This window comes from Rana temporaria, chromosome 7 (assembly GCF_905171775.1).
Source record: "Rana temporaria chromosome 7, aRanTem1.1, whole genome shotgun sequence".
Classification (NCBI taxonomy): Eukaryota; Metazoa; Chordata; class Amphibia; order Anura; family Ranidae; genus Rana; species Rana temporaria.
Window position 1 is genome coordinate 128,555,658 of NC_053495.1, and position 26,624 is coordinate 128,582,281.

Consider the following 26,624-nt stretch of genomic DNA (forward strand, 5'->3'; position numbering starts at 1 on the left):
GGGAGATTCAGATAGAGATACGACGGCGTATCTCCTGATACGCCGTCGTATCTCTGAGATCCGACGGTCGGATCTATGCGACTGATTCATAAGAATCAGTTACGCATAGATCTCCCTTAGATCCGACAGGTGTAAGTGACTTACACCGTCGGATCTTAGGCTGCAATCTCCCGCCGGCCGCTAGGTGGCGCTTCCATTTGTATACGCGACGAATATGCAAATGAGGAGATCCGCCGATTCAGAAACGAACGCCCGCCCGTCGTTTTTTTTTTACGTCGTTTGCGTTCGGCTTTTTCCGGCGTATACTTACCCCTGCTATGTGAGGCGTTTCCTATGTTAAGTATGGCCGTCGTTCCCGCGCCGAGTTTTGAATTTTTACGTCGTTTTCGTAAGTCGATTCAGAATACGGCCGGACGCAAGTTACGCTCACGCCGAAACCACTGACGTCCTAGCGACGTCATTGGGAGCAATGTACGCCGGGAAAATTTGCGGACGGCGCATGCGCATTTAAATCGGCGCGGGGACGCGCCTGATTTAAATACTACACTCCCTCTAGCCGCGGAATTTGAATTCCGCTGGGGGATTTACGATCCGCCGGCGCACTAGCACTAGCCTCTCAAAATTGCGCCGGCGGATCGTAAATCAGATAGATTACGCGGATCTAAAGATCCACTAATCTATCTGAATCTACCCCACTGACATTAACTGACACTGATACTAATATATTACCCAAAATATACTGGCCTTTGCCCCGCCTTGACCCAACCCCTAACCCTGGCAAACCTTGGTTCATGGTTTTATTTAAATTTTTGGGGGATTAAAAAAAAAAACAAAAAAAAAACATTTTTTTTTATACACTTCTTTTTTTATTTATTTTCATTACAGCTTTGTCTCTTTCAAGCAGAGGAAGATGCAACATATCTTCCTCTCCAATCAGAAGAGCAAGTAAACACAGGGGCAGGCTCACAGTGACTGATCACTGTGATAGCCAATCAGTGGCTATCACAGCGATCAGGTGACCTTGAACTTGGAGTCCCGGGTTCAGATCGTTAGTATGAGAATCGGGGCTCCTGGTGAGAGCCAGGTCTCTGTGCTGGGAGTGTGGTGTGCTTCCAGCAATAAAAGAGATTACACATATATCTGGCCCCACAGAAAAAAACACTTCTGTGAGGCCACATATATGCGTGCAGACGGCAGGTAGGGGTTAAAAAGAGTTTAGCCTAGGGATACACTTAAATTATTCTTAAAGTGGTTGTAAACCTCTGACATGAAATATGAATAAAGCATGTCCCTCCTATAGTGTGTACTTGTCTCAGTCCAGAGCACGAAGGCTGCATTCACACATGAGCATATCATATTCAGGCAGATTTGCGCAATTTTCCCGCTACAAAAAAAGCTCCAGAACTTTTTTTGAGTTTCAGGCATTTGCTTTCACGTGGTCTGGAGTGGAGATGTGAACCATCTCCATAGAGAACAATTTTCCCCTAATTGTCTTTCAGGACAGCCACCTGAGAGACCTTGGTCCCTCCCCTCTGTAGGAAACACTGCACCAGCCTTCTGTGAGGATTTGCTTAAAGGGGTGGTTCCCCCTAAAACACATTGCTAACAATAGATTCGTAAGACCCGTTACACTGCGGGTAGGCTGGCTTTTTTTTTTTTTTTTTTTTTTTTTTTAGTACATACCGATATCTCCCCGTCTCGTTCCTTGTCGGTGGGCGTTCCGAGTTGATTGACGTTCCTCGGACGGGCGCGTATGTGACGTCACGACTTTCCGAAAGAAGCCGAACGTCGCTGCGCATGCGCCGTATAGAGCCGACTCTATACGGCGCATGCGCAGCGACGTTCGGCTTCTTTCGGAAAGTCGTGACGTCACGTACGCGCCCGTCCGAGGAACGTCAATCAACTAGGAACGCCCACCGCCAAGGGACGAGACGGGGAGATCTCGGTATGTACGAAAAAAAAAAAAAAAAAGCCAGCCTACCCGCAGTGTAACGGGTCTTACGAATCTATTGTTAGAAATTAGTTTTAGGGGGAACCACCGCTTTAATTTCAGTGTATTACCTGGGGCCAGTCCTTTCACTGGGTATATGTAAGTGTTTGCAACCACTTTCTGCCCGTCCTATAGCAAAATGACAGCCGGGAAATGATTCGGTTATCCTGACTGGGCGTCATATCAGTGCCACATATCAGTGTAGCCTGTTGGTGCCCATCAGTGCTGCCTATCAGTGCCCATCAATACATATTGGTGTCACCTCATCAGTGCCGCCTCATCAGCGCCCATTAGTGCAGCCTCATCAGTGCCCCTCAGTGAAGGAGAAAACAAAATGTTATAACAGAAACAAAGAAAAACTGTATTTCTTTATCGTACACCACAGGACACAGAGCCTTAAATCCTTACATAGTGGGTTGTATAGCTCACTGGAGGTGATCGGACACTGGCACACCCAATGAAGACGAGTTCCCCTCTATATAACCCCTCCCACAAGGGAAGTACCTCAGTTTTGTAGCAAAGCAGTAAGGATCTTATAGAAGGGCGGGACCTCTGTGTCCCGTGGTGTACTCCAAGAAAAGGATTTTACAAGTAAGCTGTTATTAAAAATCCTATTTTCTTTATCGTACACCACGGGACACAGAGCCTTAAATCATTACATAGTGGGAAGTTCCAGAGCAATGCTCAATATGAGGGGAGGGAGACACAGATCAGGCAGACCACCACCGGACGTGAGGCCCTATACTGCTGCCTGTAATACACTACGCCCGAAGGTGGAATCCTCATGTCCTCTTACATCTATTTGATAGAATTTAGTAAATATATGGACTGAAGACCAAGTTGCAGCTTTACAGATCTGAGCCATAGAAGCCTGATGATGCACTGCCCATGAAGCACTCAATGCCCTGGTCGAGTGCGCTTTAACAGGAAAAGAAGGAATCTTGTTTTTCAAACCATAAGCTTGAATTATCACTTGTCGAATCCACCTAGAAATGGACCTTCTGGCAGAATAAACAAAACATCTGTTTTGCGTATCTGCACAGTTGCTTGCAGATAAACTTTTACTGCTCTCACTACATCTAGAGAGTGCAATAATTTTTCCCCCGCCCACTGTGGCTCAGGAAAAAAGGAAGGTAAAACAATATCTTGATTCAAATGAAACGTCGACACCACTTTAGGAAGGAAAGTGGCATGGGGACGCAACACAATTTTGTCTTTGTGACAAACTAAATAAGGCTCTTTACATGAAAGAGCTGCTAATTCAGAAACTCTCCCAGAAAAGCATTTTACAGGTAAGCTGTTATTAAAAATCCTATTTTTTTTTTTTTTCAAAATTTCAGTCTTATTTAGTTAGTTTGTTTAGCAAAAAAATAAAAAACCCAGTGGTGATCAAATACCACCAAAAGAAAGCTCTGTTTGTGGGAAGAAAATGAAAAAAAAATGAGTTTGGGTACAGTGTTGTATGACCGCGCAATTGTCATTCAAAGTGTGACAGCGCTGAAAAATTGCCCTGTGCAGGAAGGGGGAAAGTGCCCAGTATTGAAGTGGTTAAAAACCCTCCCGAGAGAGAATACCTCAGACAAGTGTATCAGAGCTTACTTTGCATGTGCACATAATGAAAGTTCAACCATTGCTATTTTTGGTATTCTACAAACCCATTTGTTTTAGTATCTTTCAGTTTAGTTTCTTGTATTTAGTTATCCAGAAAATAATTGGTATGATATTTCCGTATGCTTACAGCGTGTGTCTGCTAAAGGTATGAAATAAGCTGGGCATACTCATGGCAAGAGGTGATAAATTCCCCCTGCTTGTGTTAAGTTAAACAAATATATCTCATTACTTCATCTCTTTAAATAGATACCCCATTCACAGGCTGGCGCGGCCTCGGTTGACTATTTAAACACACCAGCAGCGTGGTGCTTGTTCATGGAGTGTAGACCCCAACGTGGAACTGAATCGTATTATTTTTGGAAGTAGCTATATAATAAAGCAAACCTATATGAACAACCACAGCCATGTTTTGGAAACGATTCTAAACTTTTTTGTTTATTTAAATTTAATTTTTGCTGTGCTTAGCCCTGTATTTAGAAATTTAACCCCTTTTTCATGCCTGTAGTCACCAAGATGGGTGACTACTCATCAGTGGCTTGAAAGTATTGAAAACTTTAAATAATCATTACAGACAGTCAACATTTTTTTATTCTATTTTTTTTTTCAAAATACGTTTTTTGAAACGATTCACTATTTACATTCTTTGTTTTACAAATTGACAACATGACAAATGAGGTAATCTAAAGAGTGGGCACGGGAGCTTGCTTTGCATTTCCCATTGTCTGGATAGAAACCTTAGACTTAGACATTTTGATGAGGGGCTTTTTTTTTATTGTTCATGTCAATTATGTGAAAGATAACTATAGCTCTACCTGCTGACTGACTAAAAATGATTATTGCCCAGGTTTTCATTTTTTTCTCTTGCATTAGACCAATATACAGCGAAGCTCCACCCACTTTTACAAGGTGGTCTTAAACTAAAGACCACCCCTTGTTTTTTGGATATCTTCTTTTTTTTTTTTTTTGTTCATACCTTTTTTAGAAGTAGTAAGTTTACTTCCGTCCTACCTCCGCCACGGCACAGGACTTTATGTCCAATTCTGCGGTGAGCCCTCCTCCATAGCCCCTGCTGCCTTCTGGGACCTGTGTGTGTCCCAGAAGACTAGCTGGCCATTCACAAAGCACCGCGCAACTTGCACATGTGCAGTAGGAAACGGTTTGTGAAGCCTGAAGGCTCCAATGCCGGTTTCCCTTAGTTGGAATGGTGGCGCCTGCGAATCGGCCTCGGGGGGGGGGGGGGCAACATTCCGTGCTCCCTGGACGGGTAAGTGTTCTTATTAAAGGTCAGCAGCTATAGTACTTGTAGCTGCTGGCTTTAAAAAAAAAAGTTTTTTTCTGCTGGAGCTCTTAAAATTTTTAACATTCTGTCATTTTACAACCAAAAACGTAAATGTATTTTATTGGAAATTTATGTAATGGACCAACACAAAGTGGCACATAATTGTGAAGTGGAAGGAAAATGATAAACGGTTTTCAACATTTTTTACAAACAAACATATGATCTCGTGCGCACCGTTAACATTTTTTAGTACTCGCGGACACCAATTACCGATACCTACTCACCAATTACCGATACCTACTGCAACTTTTTGACGGTTGGAATTTGGTTTGACCGTGTGTATGCAAGACAGCTTGAGCGGAATTTCGTCTGAAAAACCTGTCGAAGTTTATACCAATGAAAAAAACGATCATGCATTCAGGGCATTACAGGTTTCCTTTGCATCAACTCTAACCAGCTTCCCCGCTCCTGCTGAAGAAAAGCATCCCCACAACATGATGCTGCCACCACCATGTTTCACATGGAGATGGTGTGTTCAGTGTGATGTGCAGTGTTAGTTTTGCTTTTAGGCCAAAAAGTTAAATTTTGGACTCATCTGACCAGATCACCTTCTTCCATATGTTTGCTGTGTCCCTCACATGGCTTCTCGCAAACTGCAAACAGGACTTCTTATGGCTTTCTTTTAACAATGGCTTTCTTCTTGGCACTCTTCTATAATGGCCAGATTTGTGGAGTGCACGACTAAGACCCCTTTCACACTGGGGCGCCTTTCAGGGAATTTGGCGCTTTCACACCTGAGCTGTGGATCTCTGTAGCTCCTCCAGAGTTACCATGGGCCTCTTAGCTGCTTCTATGATTAATGCTCTCCTTGCCCAGCCTGTCAGTTTAGGTGGACAATCTTGGTAGGTGTGCAGTTGTTCCATATTCTTTCTATATTCTTTCCACTTTCCATTTTCGGATAATGGATTGAACAGTGCTCCGTGAGATGTTCAGATTGGGATTTTTTTTATAACCTAACCGTGCTTTAAACTTCTCCACAACGTTATCCCTGACCTGTCTCATGTGTTCTTTGGCCTTTGTGGTGCTGTTTTTTCACTAAGGTTCTCTAAGGGCTCGTACAGACGAGCGGACATGTCCGATGAAAACGGTCCGCGGACCGTTTTCATCGGACATGTCCGCTGGGATCATTTGGTCTGATGGCTGTACACACCATCAGACCAAATTCCCCGCGGAGAGATTACGCTGTGACGACGATGACGCGGCGATGTACGCGACCCCGGAAGTTCAATGCTTCCACGCATGCATCGAATCACTTCGACGTATGCGAGGGATTTCGGCCGAGCGGACATGTCCGATGAGTCGTACTGACCATCGTACATGTCCGGCGGACATGGTTCCAGCGGACATGTTTCTTAGCATGCTAAGAAACATTTGTCCGCTGGAAACCTGTCCGGTCGGCCGGAAAATTGTCCGGTCGGCCGTACACACGACCGAACATATCCGCGGAAACTGGTCCGCGGACCAGTTTCAGCAGACATGTTCGGTCGTGTGTACGAGGCCTAACAGGGGCTTCACAGAACAGCTGTATTTATACTGAGATTAAATTACACACAAGTGGACACTATTTGCTAAATAAGTGACTTCTGAAGTTTCAGAGTAAAGGGGGCTGAATACAAATGCATGTCACGCTTAAGATATTTATTTTTAAAAAAATGTTGAAAACCATTTATCATTTTCCTTCCACTTCAAAATTATGTGCCGCTTTGTGTTAGTTTATCACATAAAATCACAATAAAATACATTTACGTTTTTGGGTGTAACATGAAAATATGTGGGAAATTTTCAGGGGTGTGAATACTTTTTCAAGGCACTGGATTTGCTTCACCCTATCCTTTTTGCCTTTCAGAGACGTTTGGCAGGCCTCTAAATGGGTCTTGTCGGGGAGGACCAATTTTGCGGGAGCTGCAAAGCTGTGCAACTTGAAGCGGTAGTAAAGCTTGATTTAAAAAAAAATAAAAAATTCACCCTGTAAGGCAATGTCATAATGTGTTAGTATGCATCACATATCGGCACATTAGGAAAGACTTACCTTAAAAACTAAACCCTCCAGCAGCGTGCTGTCGCAGCTTGCAGGGCTTCCATCTTCACCTGGTCTTGATCCGGGTTTGCAGGTTCCACCCATCCGACTGGCTGAGCTGCAATGACATCGCTCGCGCGCATGTGCACGGAAGTCAAGTTTTTTTCTGCACAGACCTCTGCAGGAACGCCACTGCGTGCTATTCCTTTAGAGCAGGGGTGTACAAACTTTTTTCAAAGAGGGCCAGATTTGATGAAGTGAACATGCGTGAGGGCCGACCATTTTACCTGACATTCTTTGAACCATTAAAATTCGGTTCAAGTGTGTCCATCCAAACATTAATACACTGCCCAACAAGAATTATCTTGCCTTTGTTGCTGTGTGTGCTGAAGAGATGAGCTTGTGCGTGATATATTTGAATGTGCCGTATTTATCGGCGTATAAAACGCACCTTCACTTTAAGAGGGAAGTTTCATGAAAAAACTAAAATTTTAAATAAAGAATTGTGAAGCAAAATAAGGGTCAGTGCCCATCAATGCAACTTAATCAGTGCCCATCTGCAGCCTCACCATTGCCACAAATGCAGCCTCTCCATTGCCACAAATGCAGCCTGCTTGATGGCCATCTGCAGCCTCGGTGGGGACATGGAGGGGGCAGGACGAGCGCCAACAGATTACAGCGACAACTGATTGTGCCCCCCCTGGGGGCCACAAAAGATATATATCCAAATTTTATAAAAAAAAGATATATATCCAAATTACCAGGGGGGCCACATTAAACCGGAAAGCGGGCCGCAATTGGCCTGCGGGCCGGACTTTGGACATGCCTGCTTTAGAGGGTATGCGACGGTGCCTTCACCAGCTGCTGCTCTGTGGAATATCTCCTAAATGGTGCTTGTTTAGGAGATATTCCTTTTACCTAAAGGTAACCTTTTATTATAAGCTTATCTGTAGGTAAAAATATCAGAAAAGACTTGATTACCACCAGTTGAAACAGAAAATATATGTAATCCGTACATTTAGCTGTATGCTAACATTGTGAATTCATACAAATGACATCATCTTTGAAGTTCTTCTTTGGTGGGAATTTATTTTCTCCAGTTCTACTTGAATATGTATGAACAGCTTTTTCCATATATGATTCAGGAGTCTGTTTTTCTCCATTAGCTACACTTTTGCAAGTGTACAATGATCGTGTTTTCCATTTGGTCATCTTGGAAAAGGCAAGCCCTTTATTAACTCCCTCATATTACTTCTTGGAGAGTTGCTATTTTACTTGGCCATTCTTATTTTAAACTTAAAGCCCAAGTTCTGGAAAAAAAAAAAAAAAACACTATTTAGTGCAGTTATCGTACTAACACATACAGCTGGCAAAGATACCGATATCTGTCTGTCTTGATATCACAAATGTGTGATCCTCTGTACAGCTGCACTTAGACAGGAAGAGGAGAGGGAACACTAAGAAACAGTGCACATGTGCTTACAGGAGGAGGAGAGAGCAGAATGATGATCTCATCAGTGTCCTGCTGCTCCATGTTCAGGTACAGTTTGGGTACAGGCCTAGAACCCGGATGTATTACTCAACTACAGCATAGATCTCACAGCTATGAGTAAACACTGAATTAGTGTGAAACGCATCAGCTGTCCTAGGTTTCGTTGCTGTGACTTGTAGTGCCTGTTTCCATTTTTTTACATTAAAGTTACGTTGGATTGGAGTGCAGCTGTTCTGATCATCTTTTGTTCTTAATTGCCATGTGCATTGCTAGCAACCTCAGTTCCTGAGAAGAAGATTTGCACCCAACAAGACCTGCCTGAAGCGGCAATCTCTGTCTCTTTATAGATCTCACAGAGGCCTCAGGGAGTTCAAGACATGGCTATGCAGATGAGTACCTAGCCCTTTGTATTCCTAAATGCTCCACAGGATCACTGAAGGCCACCATGAGTATTGTTCCCCACAGAAATTCATGAAAAGAAAGCTATTTAAAGCGGAGGTTCACCTGAAAAACACATTTTTAACATTAGATTGAGGCTAATTGTGGGAAGCACAATCGGGTGTTTTTATAAAAATCAATGCAGTACATACCGTTTTAGAGATAGATGTTCTCCGCGGCTTCCGGGTATGGTCTGCGGGACTGGGCGTTCCTATTTGAGTGACAGCCTTCCGACGGACGCATACAGCGTGTCACGAGTTGCCGAAATTAGCTGAACGTCGGTGCGCAGGCGCCGTATAGGAATAGGAACGCCCAGTCCCGCAGACCATACCCGGAAGCGGCGGAGAACACCTATCTCTAAAACGGTATGTACTGCATTGATTTAAAAAAAAAAAAAAACATTGTGCTTCCCACAATTAGCCTCAATCTAATGTTAAAAACATTTTTTCGGGTGAACCCCCGCTTTAAAGCAAACAGTAACTCCAAAAGTTATAACTCCACTTTTGTTGAGAAAAAAACATTCCCCTCTGGATGATCTATGTACATTGCAAGGATTTTAACAAACTTTGTTGCAGATTTCTGCCTTTTGTTATTCTGAAGAAATATCTGTTTGTTTGTCTGTGTCCATGTTCAGAGTAAATCTGTATGGGAGTGGTTTTATAATCAATAAGCTGCTGCACCTGCAGGGCTCTGAGGAAATTGGTAAGGTCTGCATCCCTGTACATGTGATTTTCCCTTTGGGAGTGTCTCACCAAAATGGCATTTTTGTTGCAGGGGATGCCCAAAATCTGTCTTGTATCTTAGTGCAGACTTCAAGGAAAATCAGTGAGCAAATCACACAGGCAGGAAATGACATTTCTGGGGGGCGTTCTGTATACCATCTGTGTACAGGATGCCTCCAGTTAGCCATATTGCTTTGCACTTTACAGAAAATTAGAGTGCTGCAGATTGAAAAAGAAAGGTAATTTTTAACCACTTGTGGACCACCTAACGGCGATATACATCGGCAGAATGGCACTGCTGGGCACAGATACGTACAGGTACGTTGCCCTTTAAGTGCCCAGCCGTGGGTCACACACGCGCTCGCGACCCGATCCGAAGCTCCATGATCGCTCTCACGGACCCCGCGATCGGGTCACAGGAGCTGATGAACAGGGAGAGGTGAGTGTAAACGAACCTTCCCCATTCTTCTCTGTGGCTTGTCACTGATCGTCTGTTCCCTGTTATAGGGAACGACGATCAGTGATGTCACACGTCCAGCCACGCCCCCCTACAGTAAGAATCACTCCCTTAGGACACACTTAGCGCCCCCTAGTGGTTAACCCCATTCACTGCCATTGTCATTTTCACAGTAATCAGTGCATTTTTATAGCACTTTTAGCTGTGAAAATGACAATGGTCCCAAAAATGTGTCAAAAGTGTCCGAAGTGTCTGCCATAATGTCACAGTCATGAAAAAAATCTCTGATCGCTGCCATTACTAGTAAAAAAAAATATTAATAAAAATGCCATAAAACTATCCCCTATTTTGTAAACGCTATAACTTTTGCGCAAACCAATATATAAACGCTTGTTGCGTTCTTTTTTACCAAAAATATGTAGAAGAATACGTATCGGCCTAAACTGAAGAAAAATAATGTTTTTGTTATATATGTTTTGGGGATATTTATTATAGCAAAAAGTAAAAAATATTGATTTTTTCTAAATTGTCGCTCTATTTTTGTTTATTGCACAAAAAATTCAAAACCGCAGAGCTGATCAAATACCACCAAAAGAAAGCTCTATTTGTGGGAATAAAAGGACGCCAAGTTTGTTTGGGAGCCACGTCGCACGACCGGCAATTGTCAGTTAAAGCGACGCAGTGTCGAATCGCAAAAAGGGGCCAGGTCCTTTACCTGCATAATGGTCCGGGTCTTAAGTGGTTAATAACATTAAATTACAATATGACGTGTGTTGCAATTGTATATTCTATATTCATTATATAATTTTTTTTCCCATTAAAGTGGAGTTAGCCTTTAACATTACTTTCACACCGAGTGCAGCTTGCCATGTAAAATACTTTTCTTCCAGTTCCAAGGATAATCACTGTGTAGCTGTGCCTGGTGCTGCATAGAATCTGCTTGGAAAATGTCCCCTGCTGGATCCTCACAAAGTCTGTGCGGTGCCCAGAGCGGCCACACACACAATATCACTGGACCTGGGACAAAAGTAAATATTTTACATGGTAGGCTGCACTGGGGGGGGAGGAGTGTGGACACAAATGGAATATTTGCTTTTCCTACCATTGGTGGGTAGGCAGCTTTTGTGGAGCTGTGCAAATTCCTCAGACTTTTGCATTGTGACCTCACTTTGAACATATTTTCTCTTAATCACCAGCAATTAATGAGTGCTGCCCACAAGTGACATATTTATTACAGTATTTCTCATGCTCCTATGGGAATGGAGGACGGTCAAGGCTGAAGATAACATCAACAAGAGATCTTTGGTGTTTATTTAATCTTATACTCTTTTATGGCTTTGTTTGTTTAAAACCTAATACATCACAGAGTAGTAGTTTAAACACTATGAATTGTTTGAAAGTAGCTTGGAATAAGATGGGACTCTGCATTTAAAGAACAGATAGTAAGAGTGTTTTCTTGATCTTTTGCAGATGTTCATCAGTGGATATTCCTTAATGGCTGGAGCTGCAGAGAGACTTGTATTTGGTTATGATAGTTATGGAAATGTGTGTGGGAGAAGAAACTCTCCCATTCCTAACGCTCCTTTTTCTGGAAAAGATATGACTAACAGAAAGTAGGTATTGGAATCGCCTTTTTTATTCTTGGGTCAACCACCCTTCAGGAAGCATCCCTTATCACGTTATGTGAGTCCGGAAAGAGGTCATCTCTGTTTAAAGTGAAATGTGGCAAACATTTAGTAAAGTTTCTACTAGAGTAGGCTTGACTCCGTGACTAATGCCTTGGTGGGGGTGTACACAAATAATGAGGGGGATTACCGTGGAGTAAGGGAGTGGTCACTAGGATCACCTCCTTACAATTAGGGAAAATGTAAGAAGAGTATTGTTGCATTCATTAAAACGTAAGATTGATACTTATTTATTTATTTTAATTTCCATAAATTTTTATCGTTGTTTACATATCAAAAACAGCATTTGTCACGGGAGCATATTAGATAGAAACCAGTGTTATACAATGTGAAAAAGAGACCCTTTTCCAGTTTTGTCTTTTCTCTTTTCTTTCTCACCCTTTCCCTCCCTCCCTCGCCCTTCCCCACACCACTATCATGCATTTTATACTAGTGTATTTATTGATTGCGCACCGCCCTCCGTCTTCCAGGGAGAACTCAATCAGAGAGAGGGGTTATAGACTGACATCGGAGAGTTAATGTGAAGGGCTAAGTCCCCACTCCTTTATATGGGACACCCCATTTCGTCTAGCCATGGTTTCCACATCCTCTCAAACTTCCTATAATTGACCTGTCTAGTAAGTGTCACTCTCTCACTCCAAATCATTGACTTTAAACCAGGATATTACGGTAGGTGGTGTCTGCGCCTGCCACCTCTGTGCGATTCATTTTCTTGCCTGGAAGAGGAATGTTGAGCGCAATAATATTCCTCCACATCGTTTCCAAGAGAGAATCTTCTGACGCCAAACAGAATTATTGTGCACAGCTAAATTGGGCGATCACTAGAGGAACAACAACACGTCCCCTGATCTTTTACACATATTTTCTTTTTTCTGGGGGGGGGGGGGTATTCTGACAGCCCTAACCCCAAGCATCTATTTAGTACAGGGGTCTCCAAACATTCTAAACAAAGGACCAGTATACTGTAGGAGGGCTGGACTGATGCCAGTGGGAGTAGAGAATGTCCTGGTGTCAATGGGAGTAAACAATGCCCCATCGTTGGTGTCAGTGGAAGGAATAGTGCCCCATCACTAGTGTTAATGGGAGGACGTATGTCCAATTGTTGGTGTCAATAAAAGGAATAGTGTTCCATTGTTGGTGTCAGTGGGAAGAATTGTCAATGTTCATATTTGCTGAGACACCACAGATCACAAATGTCGCCTGGCAGGCTATTTTTATTGAAGAATGATCACATCATGGAAAGGAAAGGTGCAATGTTTTTGAGCCACACAGGACCGCTTTGTGGGGCATGTGATGATGCCTGACAAAGGGGCCCTGCATGGCTCCTGAAACGTTGCACCTTTCTTTCTGTGATGTGATAATTTTTCAAGACGACACTTGTGATCAGTGGTGTGCTGGCAAATATGAACGTCGATCTATGGTTGCTCTCCAGCTGGATATTGCTGCAGCACCGTTACTTTTGAGCCCGATCCAGGAACATGTGCAATGGAAATGTTAACATCATAGTGGGAAGAATTGTGACCCATTGTTGGTGTCATTGGGAGAAATTGTACCCCTTTATTGGTGTCAGTGGGAGGACATATGTCCATTTGTTGGTGTCAGTGGATGGAATAGTGCCCCAGCAGTCAGATAACGGCAAGCAAGAGCCACATCTGGCCCCTGGGCCGCAGTTTGGAGACCACTGATCTAGTACATCAGTGGAATAGCTTTTGGTGGAAATTTGATTTAATGTACCGTATATCAATCTGAAGGGGTTGGTAACCTCAGAAAAATATAGACCATATCAATGCTTGTATCTTTTTACAGACATGTTTTCTTTTTGAATTCATGCAACCTGAAATTCAAAAACCTGAAGATCAATTCCACTGCACTGTGTGTAAGAAGTTGCCCCCAGGAAAAGCTGACAACGTTGCAGGACCTGCAGCACTTTGCTAAGAATAATGGTAAGCAGAGATTATTCTGGGCATTATGATTCAAAAGTACTAAGGTTTATGTAATTTGTGTTTTATAAATGTTGTTTGGGATAGAAGTGGAAGAAAATAGTTTTCTGTTAAGTCACAAGAGAATGTGTCTCATTGTGCTCTGCACAAAAATGGGGATTGGACATTTGTAAGTAAATGTGAGGTTCCTCAGTTGTGTGGCAAGTACAAGTCCACGTATATCAGAATAAAATGCACTCCGGGCTGCAGCAACTTTTCTTTTATATTAAATAGCAACAGGGGTTCACTTCTGACATGTTTCATATACATTCATATGCATGCATGTGATTTGGTGGAACATTCGTTTTGAGCTCCATAAAGTGAAGACCCAAAACTCCTTAAACTGTTCAAAACTGAGCTAAAATTTGAAGTGACCCTAATGCCGCATACATACGATCGGTCAAACCGATTAGAACGGTCTGATGGACCGTTTTCATCCGTTAACCGATGAAGCTGACTGATGGTCAGTCGTGCCTACACACGATCGTGTCAGAACGCGGTGACGTAAAACACAACGACATGCTGAAAAAACCGAAGTTCAATGCTTCCAAGCATGCGTCGACTTGATTCTGAGCATGCCTGGATTTTTAACCAGCCTACAAACGATCATTTTTTTTCTATCGGTTAGGTATCCATCGGTTAAATTTAAAACAAGATTGCTTTTTTTTTAACCTATGGATAAATAACCGATGGGGCCCACACACGGTTGGTTTGGTCCGATGAAAACGGTCCATCAGACCGTTCTCATCGGTTTGACCGATCGCGTGTACGCGGCATAACACTATATTACCACTTTTCTTCCTAATACTTAACCCTGCTCAAAGATGTAACCTGTAACCCACATATTGGCACCTTATTGAGCCCCAAAATTTAACTTTAACACTTAACTTGACTTTTAAATTTAGACCTTAAAGTGGTTGTAAAGGCAGTGTGTTTTTTATCTTCATGCATTCTAAAAACCGTCAGTGTGCAGCAGCCCCCCTCAGCCCCCTTATACTTACCTGAGCTCCCTCTCATTTCACCAATGTACACGAGTGCCCGGCCTTTGGGAATTCTACCTCCTGATTAGCTGAGACACAGCAGCAGCACCATTGGCTCCTGCTGCTGTCAATCAAAGACCCTTACCTAATCAGGAGAGAGGTGGTGGGGCCGAACCGCAGCTCCGTGTCTGAATGGACACACAGAACTGCGGCTCGGCTCGGGTGCCCCCATAACAAGCTGCTTGCTGTGGGGGCACTCGACAGGAGGAAGGGGCCAGGAACTCCGGCAAGGGACCCGAGAAGAGGAGGATCCGGGCCACTCTGTGCAAAACCACTACACAGAGTAGGTAAGTATAACATGTTTGTTATTTTTAAATGAAAAAAACTGAGACTTTAGTATCACTTTAAAGCAAATCTAAACTGCCAAGCAAAATTGTAAAATATTGCAGCTTATCAGTCTTTAAATTAGGTGGCTGTTTTAGTTTTCTTATTGTTTTTTTCAATTTTTTCCCCCCTTTTTTTTTCACCTTGTAACTTTTTCAAAAAACACTTTTTTGTTGCTGGGTGGCTACGCTCATCCTTTAACTGTATTTGTGGAGGCCGCCACGGCTGTTACGCAGGCTGCACTTCAAACGTGTCCTGCCTTTATTTCAAGTATTTATATAGCGCTTTTAATTTATGCAGCTCTTTACATATATATTGCACATTCACATCAGTCCCTGCCCTCAAGGAGCTTACAATCTAATGCCTCTAACTCACATTCACACACATACTAGGGCCAATTTGGACAGGAGCCAATTAGCCTACCAGCATGTCTTTGGAATGTAGGAGGAAACCAGAGAATCCAGTGGAAACCCACACAGGCACAGAGAGAACATGCAAATGCATGTGCCGTTCGTGAAAAACGTCAATCACGTTGGGTCACAAGTTATTTGCATAATACACGCCCCCCTGTTCCAAATTTGAATTAGGCGGGCTTACGCAGGCCTATTTACGCTACGCCGCCGCAACTTACGGAGCAAGTGTTTTGAGAATAAGCACTTGCCCGTCTAAGTTGCGGAGGCGTAACGTAAATAGGATACGTTACGCCCGCACAAAAATACGCCGATCTACGAGAATCTGGCCCACAAAAATTTAAATATCCGGAGATTTTGTCTTCTGCCACAACAGCAGAGTGACATGGTACAGGAGGAATACTGCTGTAAGGACACTGAAATGATTGTGGTTTACTACAAACCTGGATAGAATAATGGAAAATAAAGGTTAACGTTCTCCAATTACCCAACATGACATATAGCAATGTTTATGCATGCTCCAGTATTCCAAGTAGTAAAATCTCCTAATAAATACCTTGGCCCAGATTCTCAAAGGACTTACGACGGCGTAGCGCCATGTACGCCGTTGTAAGTCCGAATGAGAGCTGTCGTATCTATGCGGCTGATTCTTAGAATCGGTTGCTCATAAATTCGGCTAAGATACGAGCGGCGTAAGTCTCTTACACTGTCGTATCTTAGGGTGCATATTTTTACGCTGGCCGCTAGGTGGCGCTTCCGTAGATTTCCCCCTTCAAAAAAACACCTCCGCCGCTGTAATTCAGACGCCTGGCATCCGAAAAGGGGGCGGATGCCTGAATATAGGGGGTGGCCACGGCAGCCATGGATAGATTTATGCTATGTATGAATCTATCCATTCTACATATAGGGGGTGGCGTGATAGACGGGGCGGTGCCTTGCGTCCTTAATGGACGGGCCACCCCTGGAAATTTTTTTTTTTTTTATTCCTTGGGAAATTTTGTAGTTTGATTTTGAGATGGGAGATGATATGCACAGTCAATATATGCTTTGAATTTGATTCTATATTAAAGCAATAAAATCGGCACCAATTGTATTGCTTTTTTACATCTATTGGAGAGCATTGTTAATAGTACCAAATTAACTTATGTGGTCTGGTATTATTGCAGTCATTTTGGAGAGGAGAGCCTCCTTAGTACCTTAACTCTTCTGTCCCAGACACGGTTGTTCCTCAGTTCTCCTGCTGCCCTCAGGCATAATCACAGCGTGACTCTGGAGGCAGCAGACTAGTGGGCGTTGCCGCGCTGGCTAGATGCAAAGAGCAACAGGAGCACCATGGCCGTTCTCCTGCTACTGCCCTCAGGCATATCACTCCGCAGCCTGCAGGTAACAGTGCAGTGGGCAGTGCCGGGCCGGATCACACAGAAGGTAAAATGCGGCTGCCGTCGCCGCTGCTGACTGTCCTTTTGACAAGGAAGACACCCGTGAAAGCTTCAGGAATGCTGTTGTTAGGCACCAAACGTGAATCCACCACCAATCATGCAGCTGCTTACCAGAAGTCAAGGTCCTGCCGGACCACTATCAACTATATTAGTACCCCGAGACGAAGTGATCTTTTCACGAAACGCGTCGGGTGGAGTGAGTGACGTGTGGACGCCATCCCTTTCATTACTCCAACGAGTGGCTTTGTTCCTGGATACGTCCGGCCGGCGTTACAGGCCAAATGCTGGTTTTATCAACCCAAATGTGAGTTGTATATCTGTTTACTCCTGTTTTAAATAAATCACCCGGATTTTATGCTATGTGGAGCTCTGTTTTGTTTTTTTATATCAATCGTTGAGCACGGCATGGTTCTAGCACAAATGGAGGATCTACTGCTGATTTAAGATCTATGACTTCTGGTAAGCAGCTGCATGATTGGTGGTGGATTCACGTTTGGTGCCTAACAACAGCATTCCTGAAGCTTTCACGGGTGTCTTCCTTGTCATATGGACTTATCACATATTTTTATTTCTTTTTTCTTTTTTGGATTTCATGGACTTCACACACCACTTTGTGGTTTATTTTTATCAACAATAGTGTTGTCACATTTTTACACATTGACTTGTGGTATTCATCACTGGGCTTGCACTATATTGCCCAGCAGGGCTAGGTGGCTTTGGGCCCCCTGACTCCATGCGATATATAGAAGTGTTTATATCTTAGAGTGTTAATATAGAAGTTTTTTAGCACATGCACTTGGGCATATGCCTAATTTGTTTTTTTGATATAAGTTCACAATTTGGTTTAGCGCAATTATCCTTCTTTTTTTCGTTATTTATTTTGTTTACACACAATTTAATTGCTGCTTATCAATCCTACTTTTTCACCTTAGCGCAGTTGTTCCCAATATTTTCTTTACTGACTGTCCTTTTACTTTACTCAAAAAGCTGCACCCACCACCCGCTAAAAGACACTCTGGGCTATGGGCCCCAGATTCGGGGCTGGAGCCCCAAAAGCCACCCCCTAGCGACACCACTGGTCGCAGGTCTACATCATTGTGACTGACATAGAATTCATCTTGCCATCAGCGTGCATAAACTTTTGTGGGAGCGCATGGAAGCATCCTCTGTGCAGGATGATTCTGCATAAATAATAAATGTGGAGGGCCGACAACGCTAATAAGAATTGTAATTTCTATGCAGTAAAACAGTGGCAACAGAAATGGGGATGAGAGGTGTGACGTGGCAGGATAAACGGGTACATTTTTAGTTATACATAAAGAAATAAAAGGTAAGGGGGATTTTTTTATTTTTGTGGCCTGAAATCCCATTTCATTTAGGTTTGGGATGACAGGAAAAAGTGTAAAAACAGACAGCAGCTGGTAGATGACAGAATGATGTGTCTGTTCAAAATTAAAGCTTCCCCAGGCATTTCAAATGGGTGTGATATCAATTATTTAAGTGGGACTAGCCTTGGAGAGATTTTTTCATGTTGAAGCAGATGTCAGGGCTCCAGACTAAACACATGGGGCCAGATTCGGATACATTTACGTTGCTCCACGGCAGCGTAACGTATCCCATTTACGTTACACCGCCGCAGGTTTACAGCGTAAGTGCCTGATTCACAAAGCTCTTACCTGTAAACTTGCGGCGGTGTAACGTAAATTCGCTCGGGCACCATTTAAATTAGGCGCGTTCCCGCGCCGAACGTACTGCACATGCTCCGTCGAGAAAATTACCCGACGTGCATTGCGCTAAATGACGTCGCACGGACGTCATTTGTTTAGACGTTAACTTAAATGGTGTCCAGCGCCATTCACGGATGACTTACGCAAACGACGTGATTTTTTTAATTTTGACGCGGGAACGACGGCCATACTTAACATTGCTTAGAACACCTAGGGCTCAGCCCTAATTTTACGACGCGTATCTCGACGGAAACAACGTAAAGTTAGAGCGACGGGTAACGCGGACGTTCGTGGATCGCCGTAACTAGTCATTTGCATATTCTACGCCGACCGCAATGGCCTCGCCACCTAGCGGCCGGCATAGAATTGCATCCTAAGATCCGACAGTGTTAGCCCTAAGATCCCACAGGTGTAATTGACTATCTATGCGGAACTGATTCTATGAATCAGCCGCATAGTTAGGACGGGCGGATCACAGAGATACGACGGCGTATCAGGAGATACGCCGTCGTATCTCTTTTGTGAATCTGGCCCATGGTTCAGTAATGCCCATGGACACACAGTCGGAATTTCCAACAGAAAAAGTCAGATGGGAGAATTTCTGACGGAGCTTTTCCTGATGGAAAGTCTGGCCGTGTGAAAACCTTTACTTATAAAAATTAATAGTGAAAGTACTAAAATATAGTCTTCTAAAATGAGGTCACATGATCCTGCAATCCTGCCATCCTTACAAAGTATAAAGGAATGACATAGAAGTACTATGCTGTTACTTAAAATGGAACTGCAGTCTGCTCACATAATTTGTAATAAAAACATCTTTGCCATTCTGAAGCTTCCCTCCAACCACTCTGCATATTATTTTATATATACAGTATTGTGATTCTGTACTTGCCAAATATGCTGCAGAAATCTCTCTCAACTGAGTCTGGCTGCAACCATTTTAACTGTGGGCAGTTGAAGCTGCTGTCTGTTCACTTCCTAGATTTACAGAGGCACACCTCCAACTCTGAAGCCATGCAGCTCTCATTGACCCTCTTATGACTCATCCCCCTCTTTTCCTGACAAGAGTGAGAGAAAGAGCTGTACATGATGTCATAAGCTTAGGCTTTTTACCAGATGAAAACGAGGAAGTGGGCTGTATAAGGTATTTACTGGCTGAAAAAAAAAAAAAAGGTTTTACTATCCAAAGTTAAAACAACAAGGGCAGAAGATTTAATAGACGGAAAGTTGAAAAAATTACTGAAGGTCCACTTAAAAATGTTCCCTCTCCCCTACTCTTACCTATTCGGCCTAACCTGTATAAAACAGATTGGTATACTTGCCTATTTTAATATGCTCTTGTCCAGTCTCCTATTCCTGCAGCTCTGTAAGCGCTCAACCACGGCTTTGGATTCCAGGAGCCATGATGTCCCCTATAGGTTCCCTTAGCCAACCCCTTTTTTTGCCTCTCCCTCCTCTCCCCTGCAGTAAACAACACAGAGGTCTGTAAGGAGGGAGTGATCTGTCAGTTTCTCATCCCTGCTTTAACTGAAATATCAGTTAGTAAAAGAAGCACACTGTACACACATTACACATAGTTAGACACATATTTAACCCCTTGATCGCCCTAGATGTTACCCCCTTCCCAGCCATTGCCATTAGTACTTTGACAGTGTATTGTATTATCACTGGTCACTGTATTTATGTCACTGGTGATGTTGTGGCAGTTAGTCACCCCCCCCCCCCAGCATCAGTTAGTGTTAGATTGTCCACTGCAATATCGCAGTCCCATTATAAGGTGTTGATTGTCATTATTAGTAATCTAAAATATATACAAATTTCAATATAAAGCGGATAGAATAAGTATTGAACGCGCCACAATTTTTCTAGGCAAATCTATTTCTATAGGTAACAACCCATGTAATCCATACATACATACATACATACATACATACATACAAAGAAACCAAAACTTATGAAATTACCGTATTTTTCGATCCATAAGACGCACCTGACCATAAGACGCACTTCGATTTTAGAGGAGGAAAATATGGAAAAAAAAATCCTCAACCAAATGGTGTACTAAAATATTTAATAAAATTTAACAGAATAATATTTCTACACTGACAACAAATGTAAGGGGGCACCCTACACTGATCCCCAATGTAACTGGGACATTTACATGACCTCAACACAACAGGAGTATTTGCATATTGAGACATTTACACTGACCAGTGATGTAAATGGTATATTTACAGTAACCCCCCATCTCTCTACTAATCTCTGCATTCTTATCTCCCTCTCAGTACAACCTTGCCCCTCTAACTCATCTGCTAACCTCTATCCCCCAAACCCCTACTCTGTTAACCTCCCATTCAACTCTGCACGCCCCTGCTCACCTCCTCTGCACCTCAAACCCCCCTCTTTGATCCCCTCTACATGTCCCCTATACTTGCCTGTATGCTGTTCACACCTTCTAGGTTAGCGGCATGCAGAGGTGTGATCGTAATTTGCATATGAATTTTGGCGGTGGGCCTCATTAACATAACCATGTCGGCGATATCTACATATCAATGCCGATCAGCGGCAGAACGTGGGGGTTAAATAAAGAACAATACACTTTTGTTTCTCTCCCTATAGCAGCTGGAGACAGGGGAGAAACAGGTTTTAGCTGGGGCAGAGTGATGCATAGGGCATCGTTCTGCTGCCGAAATGATCCTCTTTTAGGCCAGGTTCACACCTATGCGAATTGAGTGCGGCTTAAACCGCATCCAATTTCCAGAACATTTTAAAATACATTGTTTTCAATGAGGCTGGTTCACATATGTGCGATGCATTTGCACTGCACATTGCCGCCAAACCGTGTGCGTCTTTTAGGCATTGTGGTGCGGCTCAGGTGCGAATTCAGATCAATTATCTTCTATGGGTACGCAGCTGATTCGCAGATGTGTTCAGTTCTCTTCAGGAATTTCTCTCATTCAGCTCAATACACTTCTCCCCCACTCTCCTCTCACCCGTAACTTCTCCCAGGTCTCCAAATTCGCATCTAAAACATTGCTAATCTGCTGAACACTTCTCTTATCTCTCTGCAGAGATAAGAGAGCTGAAATTCACACCACACTAGTGTGATTCCGGCCTTAGCGTCTCTCCTGGTCAGTATTCGCTCCATAAGACACACAGAAAAGTGTCTCTTATGGAGCGAAAAAATAGGATTTTTATAACAGCTTACCTGTAAAATCCTTTTCTTGAAGTACATCACGGGACACAGAGAAGCATAGTAATTACTATGTGGGTTATAGAGAGTACCTTCAGGTGTGGACACTGGCACGCCCTTAAGGCAAGAAGTTCCCTCCCCTATATAACCCCTCCCATACCGGGAGTACCTCAGTTTTGTAGCAAGCAATAAGTGTCCCAAATACCCCAAAAAAGAGGGGCGGGTGCTCTGTGTCCCGTGATGTACTTCAAGAAAAGGATTTTACAGGTAAGCTGTTATAAAAATCCTATTTTCTTCATCGTACATCACGGGACACAGAGAAGCATAGTAATTACTATGTGGGACGTCCTAAAGCAATGCTATGAGGGGAGGGAGACCCCAAGAAATAAGCCGGGCGCCATCAGACATGAGGAATCAAACTGCAGCTTGCAGCACACTGCGCCCAAAGGCGCTCTCCTCATTCTTTCTTATGTCCAATTGATAAAATTTAGTGAAAGTATGGACAGACGACCATGTCGCGGCCTTGCAGACTTGAGCCATGGAGGCTTGATGATGCACTGCCCAGGAAGTACCCACCGCTCTAGTGGAATGTGCTTTAACCTTAAACGGGGAAACCTTTCCCCTCAAGCCATAGGTTTGAGTAATGACCTGCCGAATCCATTTGGAGATAGTGGACTTCGACGCTGCCTGCCCACATCTGGGACCTTCTGGCAGGATAAACAATGTATCAGTTTTCCGGACCTGAGCAGTAGCCTTAAGATAGATCTTAACTGCTCTTAATACGTCTAGCGTATGCAAAGACTTCTCCCTTGCAGAACTAGGTTCTGAGAAAAAAGACGGGAGAACAAGATCCTGATTCAAATGAAATTTTGAAACAACTTTAGGTAGGAAAGCCGGGTGGGGCCGTAGGACCACTCTATCCTTATGGAATATAAGGTACGGTTCCTTACAAGATAAGGCCGCCAACTCCGAAACCCTCCTAGCGGAGGTTATGGCTACCAAAAATATCACCTTCCTGGTCAGAAGGACCAAAGGAATATGAGCCAAGGGCTCAAATGGTTGTTTCTGTAAGACAGAAAGGACCAGATTCAGATCCCATGGACACAAGGGAATCTTGACTGGTGGACTAAGCCGGATCACACCTTGCAAAAAGGTTTTGATCAGGGAATGTGTAGCTAGTGGCCTTTGGAAAAAAATCGATAAGGCCGAGATCTGGCCCTTAATGGTGTTTAGGGCCAACTTCATGTCTGCCCCTAACTGCAGAAACTCCAGAATTCTGCCAATGAGATACCTCCGGGGATGCCAACCCCTGGTCTCGCACCAGGCCACATAAGATTTCCAAACTCGGTAATAGATAAGTCTGGATGCCGGTTTTCTGGCATTAATCAAAGTAGATGCCACCGCATTAGAGAGACCCCTTTTCTTTAAGATATGGGACTCAATAGCCAAACCGTCAAATTGAGAGACGGTAAGGAAGGATGGAATATTGGCCCCTGGGACAATAGGTCCGGCCGAAGCGGAAGGGACCACGGTTGCCCCACGGACATCCTTACAATGTCCGCGAACCAGGCCCTTCTGGGCCACGCTGGAGCCACCAGAATCACTGGTCTTCCTTCCGACTTTACCCTGTGAAGAAGACGGGGTAATAATTGCAGCGGAGGAAACGCATACATTAGGGAGAACTGGTCCCATGGGAACACCAGTGCATCCGTGCCGTAAGCAAGTGGATCCCTTGTCCGGGACAGAAAGTTGCCCACCCTTGCATTGAACCTCGATGCAAAGAGATCGACATCTGGTGTTCCCCACCTCTGACAAATGCTCTGGAAGATGTCGGGAAGATGTCGGGGTGAAGAGTCTGTAGTCTGCTCGCCAATTGTCTTTTCCCGGGATGAACACTGCAGATATGCATGGGACACATTTCTCTGCCCAGGTCAGGATTCGACCTGTCTGACCAAGCTGACAGGGCTAGATAGACTGCTCGAATTTCCAGCAGATTTATGGGTAGAGACCTCTCGGAGGCTGACCATTTCCCCTGGAGAGACAAACCTCCCAGGACTGCACCCCAGCCTAGCAGACTGGCGTCCGTGGTCACAACCTGCCATGTCACGGGAACAAAGGACTTCCCCTTTAGCAGGTTCCGGGGAACCAGCCACCAACAAAGGCTCTGCCGGACTGACCGGGAGAGAGACATAGGGAGATCCAAGGCTTGAACCTTTTTGTTCCAAGCGGACAGAATGGCATGTTGAAGCTCCCTTGAGTGGAACTGCGCAAATGGAACGGCCTCGAACGAGGCTACCATTTTTCCCAGTAACCTCATACAGAGGCGAATGGGAGGCTGACGCTTTGCTTTGACTAGTTGAACTAGTTCTCCTAAAGCCTCGAACTTCCTTTGGGGCAGGAAGACCCTTTTTAGCTTTATGTCTATGAGTAGACCCAAATATTCGAGCCTTTGCACAGGCATTAAGGCTGACTTGTCCAGGTTGAGAACCCAACCCATGGATTCCAGAAATTTTACGGTTCTGTGTACCGCTGAGTTTAGATCGGCCACTGACTGGTCTACCACCAATAGGTCGTCTAGATAGGCTACTATGGATATGCCTTGAGACCTTAGATAGGCCAACAGTGGAGCCAATACTTTCGACAAAACACGAGGAGCGGTGGCCAGACCAAAAGGTAAGGCCACAAATTGGAAGTGGCGCTGATTTACCGCGAAGCGAAGCAGCTTCTGATGGTCGAGAAAGATAGGAACGTGCAAGTATGTGTCCTTTATATCGATGGACGCTAGTAGTTCCCCTCCTTGCAGGGAGGCCACCACTGACCTGATCGATTCCATCCGGAATGATTGGACCTTTAGGAACTTGTTTAAGGCCTTGAGGTCCAGGATGGGTCTTACATCCCCGTTTGGTTTGGGGACGGTGAAGAGATTGGAATAAAACCCCAAACCTTGTTCTTCCACTGGCAGTTCTCTGATTACCCCTTGGGATAACAGATGATCTAAGGCCAATGCTAAGGACCTTCTTTTGCCGAGGTCCTTTGGGACCTCGGCAAAAGAAGCTTGTAGCCCCCGGAGACCGTAGAGAGGACCCACCTGTCTTGGATCCTGTCTAGCCAAGCCTCCGCAAACAGCTGAAGCCTTCCCCCCACCCGGCTGAGTGGGGGAGAACCTTCATAATGCTGACTTAGATGCTGGCTTGGCCTGTGGCTTACGGTTCCAAGGCTTTTTGGAAGCCTGAGGCTGGCCCTGTGGCTTCCCACCTGCATTGAATCGTCCAGGAGGCCGTCGGAACTGCCTGGTACCGGAAGTACTAGGGATAGGAGAGGAGGATCTCTTAAAGGAGGGGGAACCCCTAAACCTTTTCTTTACTGGCAACAGTGTACTCTTGCCACTGGAAATTTTCTGAATATAAGCATCCAGATCTTCCCCAAACAAACGCTCTCCATGAAAGGGAAACCCCGCCAGTAATTTTTTACACGGGGCTTCAGCAGACCAGTTCTTCAGCCAGAGTAACCTGCGCATATGAACTAGCGAGAGAGTGAGACGTGAGGACTGCTGAATGGAGTCCTTAATAGCATCTATGGCAAAACATAATGCTCTGGGAAACTCAGCCAAATTCTGGGCCTGTTGTGCCGGTAATTCCTTTAAGACCCCCTTAAACTGGTCTTTCAAGGCCTGGCAAATCCCAATAGCCGCAATTGCAGGCTGGGTTATTCCTCTCGCCGAAGCAAAAGAGGTTTTTTAATAAAGTCTCTAATCTCTTGTCTGTTGGATCTTTGAATACCAGAACGTTGTCTACTGGACAGGTCAAAGATTTGTTTACGCAGGACACCGCTGCGTCAACCTTGGGGATGCCCCATTTTTTAGTGAATTGTTCCTCCATGGGGTATAAAACCGAAAACTTCTTAGGAGGAAGAAAATATCTATCTGGATGTTCCCAATCCTTGTAGATAAGCCCTTCCAGCAGGGGGTGAACCGGGAAGGAATAATTAGCTTGAGGAGCTTTTAAGGAGCCTAAAGATGAGACTGCACTTGAAGCTGGCTCTGAAAGTGGCAACTTGAAGGCCGAACGGACCATCTCAGTGAGGGACTGGACCAACAATTTTTCGGATTGTGACGCCGAAAAGGGTTCTCCCAAAGTGGAATCCTCAGAGCCCACTACTTCCAACTGACCTTCTGCCAGATCTCCAGAGGGTAAATCAAGAGAAGCACAGACAGATAGCTTAGGCAAACATAATGGCTCAAATAAAGGAAGGTTACTCCTAGGACCAAGTCCTGAAGCACCTTCACTTACCTGATCCAACGCTGCAGGACTCTGCATAACAGACAGTCCAATCTTCACCCATCACGGAGAGTAGCGTCTATAGACCTTCAGGGACCGGGGTCCATGGACAGGAACACCACACCCCTGGACCCATATCGCACCCTGTCAGTAGACTTTTGGTATTAGGAAATTGACCAAAGTACTGAATAACCAGGATCCAGTTCTCAAAAGAGAAGCATTACAGGCCAAACCCCGTTCTTCTTAACCGGGGGCCCGGGTACCGTCCACTTTGGCTCAGAAGCACTTTGGACGGATCCGGATTTCATGGAGGCTTTTTACATCCAATATGGATCCCTCCAGTGGAGCTCCTTGGAGCACATGTTCACTCGTGACCAACACCTTAGACACTGGCAAAAAACTGAGGTAATCCCGGTATGGGAGGGGTTATATAGGGGAGGGAACTTCTTGCCTTAAGGGCGTGCCAGTGTCCACACCTGAAGGT

The 26,624-nt window shown here is 44.3% G+C and overlaps 1 protein-coding gene across 3 annotated transcripts in view; it reads left to right on the forward strand.

Annotated features, from left to right (window-relative positions):
* SLC44A3 (solute carrier family 44 member 3) overlaps nt 1-26,624 on the forward strand; it is a 184,165-nt gene that overhangs the window by 30,204 nt on the left and 127,337 nt on the right. For 2 of the 3 annotated variants that reach the window (XM_040359964.1, XM_040359965.1), the window contains exons 4-5: nt 11,537-11,679; nt 13,558-13,694. In XM_040359964.1, coding sequence (XP_040215898.1) covers nt 11,537-11,679; nt 13,558-13,694 — 280 coding nt within the window. Of the gene's footprint in view, nt 1-11,035; nt 11,372-11,536; nt 11,680-13,557; nt 13,695-26,624 lie in introns of those variants that run through there. The other variant, XM_040359967.1, reaches the window with a different exon arrangement.